This window comes from Scyliorhinus torazame, chromosome 2 (assembly GCF_047496885.1).
Source record: "Scyliorhinus torazame isolate Kashiwa2021f chromosome 2, sScyTor2.1, whole genome shotgun sequence".
In the NCBI taxonomy this organism is placed as follows: Eukaryota; Metazoa; Chordata; class Chondrichthyes; order Carcharhiniformes; family Scyliorhinidae; genus Scyliorhinus; species Scyliorhinus torazame.
The window spans coordinates 343,433,630-343,444,084 of NC_092708.1; the positions used below are offsets into that span (position 1 = coordinate 343,433,630).

General features: G+C 43.9%; 1 protein-coding gene across 1 annotated transcript; it reads left to right on the plus strand.

Annotated features, from left to right (window-relative positions):
* Nucleotides 1–1,948: 1,948 nt before the first annotated feature.
* Nucleotides 1,949–3,450, plus strand: dio3a (iodothyronine deiodinase 3a). The gene has a single exon (XM_072490718.1). The coding sequence runs from the start codon at nt 2,194–2,196 to the stop codon at nt 2,971–2,973; it is 780 nt and encodes a 259-aa protein (XP_072346819.1). The 5' UTR covers nt 1,949–2,193; the 3' UTR covers nt 2,974–3,450.
* The last annotated feature ends 7,005 nt before the right edge of the window (nt 3,451–10,455 follow it).

Sequence of the window (10,455 nt, forward strand, 5' to 3'; positions counted from 1 at the left end):
TAGATTAACATTATCCATTGTAATACTATTCTTATATACATTTCCAGTATGTCATCTTTAATCCGTTCTTCAATTTTACACGGGAATTTGTTAGGTAAGAGTATCAAAGGACTGAGGACAGTAGTGAATGGAGTTGCACTCCAAAGCGAAGCAACATGTCCTCCCAGGACTTTCAGAAGTTACTTCGCAACTTCAGTCCTTTCTGAACAGAGATGAATTCTAAGATGGGACTCTTTAATTAGTTGGCATAATGTAGGAAACAAAGTATATAATATACTTCGCGATGCAAGGTAAAGTCGCCAGCTGTCCACAGACCGTTTTCCCCTTTGAAGGGGAGAGTGACTGGTGGTGATCCTCAGCTTAAATCACCACCAGCTGAGAAGGCGGGCCTTCCTGAGTTACACCCGCGCTACTGGCTTTGCTCTGCACCAGGAACCAGCTGTGTAGCCGAGTGAGCTAAACGGACCCCCAAACAACGTTGCAAGTTATGAGTAACTGTTTTGTAACACAATGTAGACGTGAAAATATTATCTTCTTGGATCTTCACACTATGACAACATATTATAGGAAACAACGCCAGAAGTTAGTTAAATACACACGATAGGGTCATTTAAACCTAATGCACCGGGTATTAAGCAGTCTTTATTACTAAATCTCAACGTTCTCCAAATTAAAATTGAGTTGCACATCCTTTAATGGACTGTAGCCAACCAAATATGGTTTCACTAAAACGGTCATTTCATTAAATTTGCAACTACTTAATTATTAAATAGTTGTCTGTGATATTTCAACTAAATAGAATCTGTTTGGATTATATCAAAAAGCATTTCAGCTCGATTCTTACTGGTGTTTCTCGCCCCCTGCGTTCCCCACTTGACTACAGGCACAAAACATCTGTGCTCCTGAAAAGACACGTGTTCCTGTTTTGGAAACTCTTAAATTGTATCTATGAGTAAAATGCTAAAGCAAAATTACGAAGCATTCCTTTGGAGCTTGATCTGATTGGGGGGGGGGGGGGGGGGGTCCATGTATTTATATTTTCCCACTATGTGTAGCAGAATCTCACTGATTATGGGGGAAGGAAATTCAAATTGTTGTCGGATGTGAAACAGCAACCAGCCAATAGCGCCCTCTAATGAGACTCGAGTTCTGTACAGGCAAACACGTCAACACTACACTCGGATACCAAAAACTAAATTATTTTTAGTTCTCTTCGTTCGAGATTTTAAAATGAAGTAAAACTATCTGTACGGGGACTTGCGCGTATTTCAAACTAGGGACACCCCTTAAATGAGGAGTTTCGGAAACAAAGTTGCTTGCCGAACCATCCAGTTCGAACGAGCTATCCAGTAAAATAAACAGCGGATTGCAATTGTGAATATTTCCATGAGCTCAACAACCCGAAAGATTACACAATTATAATGAAAATGCAGTGGTTTGGTGTACTTCGACGCTGATGGTTACATGCACAATGAAACTCTCATTAGCTAATGTTTAATGACTGACAAGTTAACTGTTAAATGCGGATCAAAGAACTACGAACTCAATATAGCCAAATGACTTTGAGTTTTAGAGTATTCGATTTCAAAATAAACCGACACGCTTTTTATTCAGCTGAGAACCTTTCATTAGAGAATTACGGGGCAATGTAATTAGGTAAATGATTACCTTGCCGTATCATTTTAAACGGAGTTTGTTCAAATGATCGCTTTTATTATCAGCCAATGCGCGTCTTTATTTTATTTTTTTCATACAACGTGGGTGTTGTTGTCAGTTCTGTACCTGGTCACTCATTCGCTGTTAGATCAGGTATGATTTTTGTTGTATAACTCGAAACTAAACTCCTTTTCATGGTCGCATATCTTAACATTTGCTCACGTTTTCGCCCTATTTCATGTTGTTTACGTTTCATTTGTTTGCGAGTTGCCCTTTCAAGAGTATCCAGAAGTTACCGATGGCCATTTACTCAGATACATGGTCTTCGCATCTACTCTGTCGCTGCCGATGTTTTCCGCCCCATCTGCTAGGTGTTTAGTAGCTGGGTAATCCCCGGGGCGGGTCCACAGGGAGGCGGGGGCTGTCTTCATTCAACACGGGAGTTTTAAAAGGGGGGCGAGTCGTGGTTTTCCGATCAGAGCAGCAGGGAGACGTTGCTGGGTTTGGGGCTACTAAAAAAGAAACTCCAACCCAAGCATGAGTCTCCTGAAAGAGATAGTGGCTGTCCTCATCCTACTGCCCCGCTTCCTCATCACGGCTCTCCTGCTGTGGCTACTCGATATCCTGTGCATTCGAAAGCGGCTCTTGTCCAAGTCCAGGGAAGAGGCTAAAGGAAGCGCTGATGACCCTCCCCTGAGTATCTCGGACACCAACCGACTGTTTACTCTCCAGTCTCTCAAAGCCATCTGGTACGGCCAGAAACTGGACTTCTTCAAATCTGCACACGTGGGCTCGCCGGCTCCAAACACCGAAGTGGTGGAGCTGCAGGAGCAGAGGAAGGTCCGGCTGCTCGATTACAGCCGAGGGGCGAGGCCACTGATTCTTAACTTCGGCAGCTGCACCTGACCTCCATTCATGACGCGCCTCGAGTCCTTCCAACGGGTCGTCACCCAATATGCCGACATTGCGGACTTTCTTCTGGTCTACATCGAGGAAGCCCACCCTTCTGACGGCTGGGTCAGCACCGATGCCCCCTATGATATCCCAAAGCACCGCTCTCTGGAAGACCGACTGAAAGCAGCTAGTCTAATCGACAAGGAGAACCCTGGCTGCCTCGTGGTCGCCGACGCCATGGACAACTCTTCCAACTCTGCCTACGGTGCTTATTTTGAAAGGCTGTATGTCGTGCGGAATCAGAAAGTGGTGTATCAAGGAGGGAGGGGACCAGAGGGGTACAAGATCTCGGAACTCAGACTGTGGCTTGAGCAGTACAAGAACCAGAGCCACGATACCAGCACTGTTCTGATTGAAGTGTGAATGAACTAAATGCACTGAACATTGTCGAAATGTTAATATATATTTTGAACACGGCTCTTGCTCGGTTCTGTTGACCGCAATGTCTATTATTGAACGAACTCGTGAAAGACGTAGCGACTTGTTACGGTTAATGTGACCTTATTCTCCATGTATATTTGTAAATAGACTTAAAATTCTATATTTTGTTTATTATGTTCTACCTGACTTGAAAAGTTTGAGTTAAAGCAAAAGATGGAAGTCGCGCATATTCTTGACCCTTATTTGTGAAAGCCGGTTTTTAAATGGCTCCAGTGCCAGGAAACCGTGCCTGATGTGACAAGTGTTGGGGATATACTGAACTTTGTGTGAGGTCAGCACTGTGTTGAATGATGAAAACAAATGTTTCGAAATCTCGGACTTTGCAGCTCGTGTTTTCACTTTTTGTTTTGAGATCAAACACTTTTATTACATTTTATAATAAATATTTTTTAAAACTGTCCTATTGTTTCGTTACTCTGCCAGCTAAGCTGCATAGAGTTGATTTTAAGTTTTGGGAGGATAAATCTCGATTTATTTATTCAGAATTAATGTTCCGAGAGCAGATCATCTCTACCTCTGCCCCTGTGGAATCTTTCATTACGCCTCAATTCTGCATATAACCAGCCATTGGACGTGAACGTGTGAAATTGACCGACAGGAAAAGATCAGGTGATCGAAGTCCATCCCTACAGCTTTACATCTTCCCGCGCCATATCATCTCTCGAGAGGCAAGAGAAAACACCCCAGGGCAAAGACACTGCAATTCCCTCCCCGCCCTCGGGCAATCACTAATCCCAGGAGAGCACGTGAGCCAAGTCTTATCTATAAAGACATTGTCATTATCCATGTGGTCTTTAAGCAATCTCGAGAATTTCCATCACCTACAAACAAAATCTATTTGCCAAAAACGTCAGCTACATTTAACAATTATTTCAAACTGTTTTGGTCAAAAGCATGCACTTTAAAATATAAAGACAAATTTTAATAATAGTGAACCTCTCTGCAGGGCACAAATCAGATGACAGGAAGGTGTTGAGGATTTAGCGCCAACCTTCAGTTCAGCTGTTGTGATCATTTGAGTTGGATGTCTCCTTGTTCTACGTGGGAAATGGGTCACAAACAGATAACGCATTTTGGAAAGAGAAGCCATATACAAATTGTACACTTTGTTCATCCCATACTGTGACTGGAAGTGGACTAATTGATAGCTTGTGGTGTTGTATGACGTGTAGTACAGATATTTCTTGTGATTCTGACTCCTTGAAGAATAAAGCTTCAACAGCAATGTGCATTTTAGATACAATAAGACAATAATTCTGGGAGCAACTGGGTCATGATGATTGGCTTTGTTTCCTAATGACAGAAAAAAATGCTCAGTCTGAGTGCAGGGAAAGGAAGTAAAAGAATTGAATGAGCAAATTCACTCTCCAATATGGCATCTATGTTAAAACATGGGTTCATGCTTATGATTCGCTGCACTGCACATTTCCCATACGAGTTGAACTATAAGGAGTCGTGTCAGTAAGGGACAGAAAATCTGCTTGCAAGTTTTTTTCCTAATCGTTTTATGAATGGCTAGGTGGACTATCTGGTTAATATTTAACAGGTCTGCTTTCTCAGCTAAAAAAAATCAAGACATCACAATTCACGACATGCTACCAGAGGGGGGTCAAAGGCGAGAAATGCTAGTGTGAATAACTCACCTCCTGACCAGTCCAAAGCCGGTACACCATCTACAATGCACAAGTCAGTGGAATTGAATACTCTCCACTTTGCCTGGAAGAGTGCAGCTCCAACAATACTGAAGAGGCTCAACACCATCCAGGACAAAACAGCCCGTTTGATTGCCACCCCTTCCACAAATGTGCAATCCCTCCACCACTGACTAACAGTGGCATCCGTGTGTACCATGTACAAGATGCACTGTAGGAACTGCAGCAGTTCATGAAGGCAACTCACCACCTCCTTCGGAAGGGCAACCAGGGATGGGCAATAAATGTTGGCCTAACCAGTGACACCCACATCAAACATCTTTTTTTTAATAAACGTGGGGAGATCAATAATTCACTCGGGTTTCCCACAATATTGGTTCCTACTCTCATTTCCGGAATAAGACTAAATAGGCTTATGTACATTGAGATGGCTTATGTTCCTGCTATTCGCTTGAACAAACTGCCACCTCTTAGCAGGATATAGTGCTGATATTCTCATATCTAATGTCACAAGTTTTGGGAGTTAAAGCTATTTTTCTACACTTCCATTCCAAGGATTGTATTTAACAAATAATCTGTCCATTGTTTGTGTAGGGCAAGAAAATGCTTACCTCAACTATGTTTTGGCCTTTTTCTCCTACCCAGAAATGGTCAATTGAGAAATTGGCATAATTGAGTGCTCCATTGTCTTCATTCATTGTGTTTGTTAAAATAGATGGAGAAAGATGCAAAATCTACAATAAGATCAGCATTTACAAAGAGAAATATAGCTTAATTTTAATTACAGACCTTGATTATGAAAATTGTTGGATTGGATCAATCTACATTTAAAACTAAAAATATGCACCCCCCTCAAATCAATTGTGTTTTATTCCCCCTGGAAAAACATACAAACTTGATTGCATTTCATGTAATTGTGTGTGTGTATGTATATTTATGGCTTTTATTGGACCCTGTTTTTCCCCACTATTGACGGGCATGCTTTCAACTGTCAATATCTCGTGCTCTAGAATTTTCTCCCTCCACTCTTGTTGTGATTGTGCAGCTGTTTTATGATTTTATGCTTTGTGGCGACCAGGGTTAATAATATAAGGTTACTAGAGACAGGTTTTCTGTGAGGTCAGGTGAAGGGTTCTAAGGTTTGTGCATTTGTAATGAGCGGTTATTGTGGATTTGAATAAGAAGTAAATAAGTTAAATTGAAATTTGCATTGTAAGATAAGTAGGGAAATTTGGTTATTAGCTGTTGAATTCCAAAAGTTCAGAGGTATCTAGAGACATTGCATCTTACTGGGGAAGACAAATTTTGTTGATCCAAAAGTAAAGGCACAAAGAAACCATAAAGATTTCTTACATTTTTGGAGGAGAAGTTGAGTTCAAAAGATGTGTTTAAGGGCAATGAAGGCTGTGATGAAAGAGGGAAAGGCATTAGTGGAGTTTCTGTGAGGGAACGCCCTAAGAAGTGGGACACTGAGAAGTTGTGACATTTTTAAATTGGAGGCAGCCACTCCATGTTAAGCCAGGAGAATCTTTGTTTTGGGAAGCAGAGTCTTTGTTTTAGGAAGCAGTTTGTTTCTGAGCCTTTTTTTGAATTTCACATCCGATTGGAAATATCGTCTGAGAAGTCATGAGGTGAACCTTTTTATTAAAGTGACAACAATTCCTTGACTTGAGTAGCATTTACTGGACTTTATCATTAAGAATTTATAAGGGAGAGCGGAGGGGCTGAAGGCCATGCAGTCGGGTAAAAGCTCCAGGGCCGGATGGGTGCCCAGTGAAGTTCTATAAAAGGTTCTCTGGGATATTGGGGCCGCTATTGATGAGGACATTCAATGAGGCAAGGGAGAGAGAGGTGCTTCCCCCGACGATGTCACGGGCCACTATCTCGCTGATCCTGAAGCGGGACAAGGACCCGGAGCTGTGTGGGTCCTCCAGGCCGATATCCCTATTGAACGTGGACGCCAGACTGCTGGCCAGAACTTTGTCCTCTCGGATTGAAGACTGTGTTCCGGACATGATTGGGGAGGACCAGATGGGGTTTGTTAAGGGAAGGCAGTTGGTGGCCAATGTAAGAAGATTGTTAAATGTGATCATGATGCCCCCAGAAGGTGTGGAGGGAGTGGTCGCAATGGACGCAGAGAAGGCTTTTGATCGAGTAGAATGTGAATATCTGTGGGAGGTACTGGGATGGTTTGGATTTGGGCGGGGCTTTATTGACTGGGTCAGGTTGCTGTATCAGGCTCATGTGGCGAGCGTACAGACGAATAGGACAACATCGGACTATTTTAGGCTGCATCGGGGGACGAGACAGGGATGCCCCATCTCCCCATTGTTCGCGTTAGCTCTAGAGCGGTTGGTAATTGCACTGAGAGCTTGAAGGGGCTAGTCCGGGGGTGGGGGGGGAGTGGAACACTCGCTTTACGCAGACGACCTGCTCCTGTGTGTATCGGACCCAGCACAGGGGATGGAAGAAATCATGAGGATTCTGGGGGAATTTGGCCGGTTTTCAGGGTACAAACTAAATATGGGGAAAAGTGAGATGTTTGCGATCCAGGCAAGGGGACAGGAGAGGCGACTGGGGGAACTACCGTTTAGAGTGGTAGGGGGAAGCTTTAGGTATCTAGGCATACAAGTGGCGCCGGAATGGGAAAGGTTGCACAAACTTAATCTGGCCCGATTAGTAGACCAAATGAAGGACGCTTTCCGAAGGTGGGACGCGCTCCCGTTGTCATTAGCTGGGAGGGTCCAGACAGTGAAGGTGATGGTCCTTCCGAGATTCCTGTTTGGGTTCCAGGGTCTCCCCATCTTTATTCCGCGGTCCTTTTTTAAACGGGTTAACAAAGTGATCACTGGCTTTGTATGGGCGGGCAAGACCCCGCGAGTTAAAATGGGGAGTGGAGCTGGGGAGAGGGCGGGCTGGCACTGCCAAACTTCAGTAACTACTATTGGACGGCGAATATAGCCATGATTAGGAAGTGGGTGGTGGGGGGAGGGTCGGCATGGGAGCGTATGGAGGCGGCTTCATGTAAGGGCACCAGCTTGGGGGCATTGATAACGGTGCCTCTGCCGTTCCCGCTGGCATGGTACTCCACCAGCCCCGTGGTGGTGGCGTCCCTAAGAGTCTGGGGGCAATGGAGGAAGCATGTGGGAGCGGAGGGAGCATCGGTCTGGTCTCCAATTTGCAATAACCACCGGTTCGCCCCGGGAAGGGTGGACAGTGGGTTTTGGAGATTGCAGAGGGCAGGGATTGAGAAGATGGGGGATATATTTATAGAGGGGAGCTTTTCTAGCTTGAGGGAGCTGGAGGAGAAATTTGGATTGGTGAGGGGAAATGAATTTAGGTACCTGCAGGTGCGGGACTTCCTACGTAGGCAGGTCTCAATCTTCCCGCTCCTACCACCAAGGGGGATACAGGATAGGGTAGTTTCCAGAGTGTGGGTGGGAGAAGGGAAGGTCTCTGTCATCTATAAGGAACTCATGGGGTCAGAGGATACGCAGACTGAGGAGCTGAAGCGCAAGTGGGAAGAGGAGTTAGGAGGAGAGATAGAGGATGGTCTCTGGGCGGATGCGTTGAGTAGAGTCAACACGTCCACAACATGTGCCAGGCTCAGCATGATACAGTTTAAGGTCGTTCACTGGGCTCACATGACAGTGGCCTGGATGAGCAGGTTCTTTGGGGTAGAAGATAGGTGCGCAAGGTTTGCAGAGGGGCCAGCGAACCATGTCCACATGTTCTGGACATGCCCAAAGCTTAGGAGATACTGGCAGGGTTTTGCAGATGTCATGTCCACGGTGTTAAAAATAAGGGTGGCACTGAGTCCGGAGGTGGCGATTTTTGGGGTGTCGGAAGTTCCGGGTATCCAGGAGGAGAAAGAGGCAGACGTTCTGGCCTTTGCTTCCCTGGTAGCCCAGAGACGGATATTATTAGCTTGGAGGGACTCCAAGCCCCCAAGGTTGGAGACCTGGCTATCTGACATGGCTAGCTTTCTCTGTTTGGAGAAAATCAAGTTCGCCTTGAGAGGGTCATTGTTGGGGTCCGCCCGGAGGTGGCAACTGTTTGTCGACTTCTTTGCGGAAAATTAATCATCAGTAGAAGGCGGGGGGGGGGGGGGGGGGGGGGGTTAGTTTAGCTTAGAGTGGGGGGTTAATAAAGGTGGGACCTGTAAGGGAGGAAGCAGGCATTTGTACTATGTTTATAGACTCATGTACATTGTTTATTTTGTTGTTGCAAAACCAAAAATACCTCAATAAAATGTTTATTTAAAAAAAAGAATTTATAAGGGGATATTGCCAAAAATGTAGTTTAATTGTGTACTTTTAACCAACCATGATTTTTTTGGGGGGGTTGTTTTCTACATTTTAACTTTGCATAATTTTTTTACATTCTTAAGCTGTTACCCGAGTTCTATGCTTTTGAGGTCAGTAGCCCTTCCTCATTTTCACAATTAAAAAATAAGGTTTATGATCAGGGAGACAAAACTTGCTCAGCAATAATGATCAGCTGTGACATAACAAATGCTATGCCACTTTGCTTCCCTCTACACCTCCTTTTTAAACCAAAACCCCTTTTCAAGAGCGTAGCCCAGCACACTGTATTCTCACTTGAATGGGGGTGATCCTTTTCCTGAAATTCTGATCCAGTTCCAACCAACAGATTCAAACTCCTTTCGAAAATCACCATATCTTTAAAGTTACCAAGGCAGTTAGCCACAACCAATGTGATTTTTATTGGAACAGCTTTCAAAAATGAAAGCAGGGAAAACACTTCTTTCTCCTTCTGCAGTCCAAAGCTGTCAAACTGAAACCATAAAAAAAACCTCTCACCTGACAGCCACAGCCCAATGTGCTACAAGTCACATGATAAGAGTCTTAAAGGGACACTCACATGACACCGCCTCCAAGAACAAAAAATAAACCATCAACTTCAAAAGATCTTTTCATTTGCCCATTCCTAACACTTGACAATAAACATACAAACATTTTAAAACATTAAAACTGGCAAACATTTACAGTCCATTTTAGTTCTTTGTCTTCCACTATCGAACCTGCTTCTCTTCATTACATTCGTGACAAAGCACAGCTGTCACATTTTCTCGTCCTGCCACAAGTTTTAAATTAAATGGCCGTAATAATAAACTCCATCGAAATAGTCTGGTATTTGTATTCTTGAATTTCTCCAAAAACGTCAATGGATTACGATCAGAAAATATAATTGTTTCCGACGAATTGCTGGTACTTAAATGTTAAAATGTTGCAGAGCCTGTACCAAGCTCAAAGCCTTTTCAATTGTTGGATATTCCCTCTGGTGATCATTTAATTTTTTTGAAAAATACCCAATAGGCCGCTCTATTCCTTTGTCGTCTTCTTGCAAGAGCGCAGCACCTACGCCCACTCGCATCGATAGCCACCTTGAATGGTTTTGTGTAATTTGGGGTGGCCAACACAGGAGCAATGGTTAACATAGCCTTCATGCCGTCAAATGCCTGTTGACACTCTGCCATCCACTGAAATGTGCTACGCTTCTTCAGCATGTCTGTGAGTGGAGCAACCACGTTGCTAAAATCTGTACAAATTTACAGTAAAAACCACTGAAATCTCATTATTTTCCATCGTGTCAAGGGTATTGGGAATTCCCAAATAACTTTTGTTTTCATATCCCATGGGACCATTTGTCCATGTCCAATTGTATGGCCAAGGAATGTGACTTGGGCTTTTCCAAACTCACTTTTGGCTAGGTTTACCACCAAATCCAC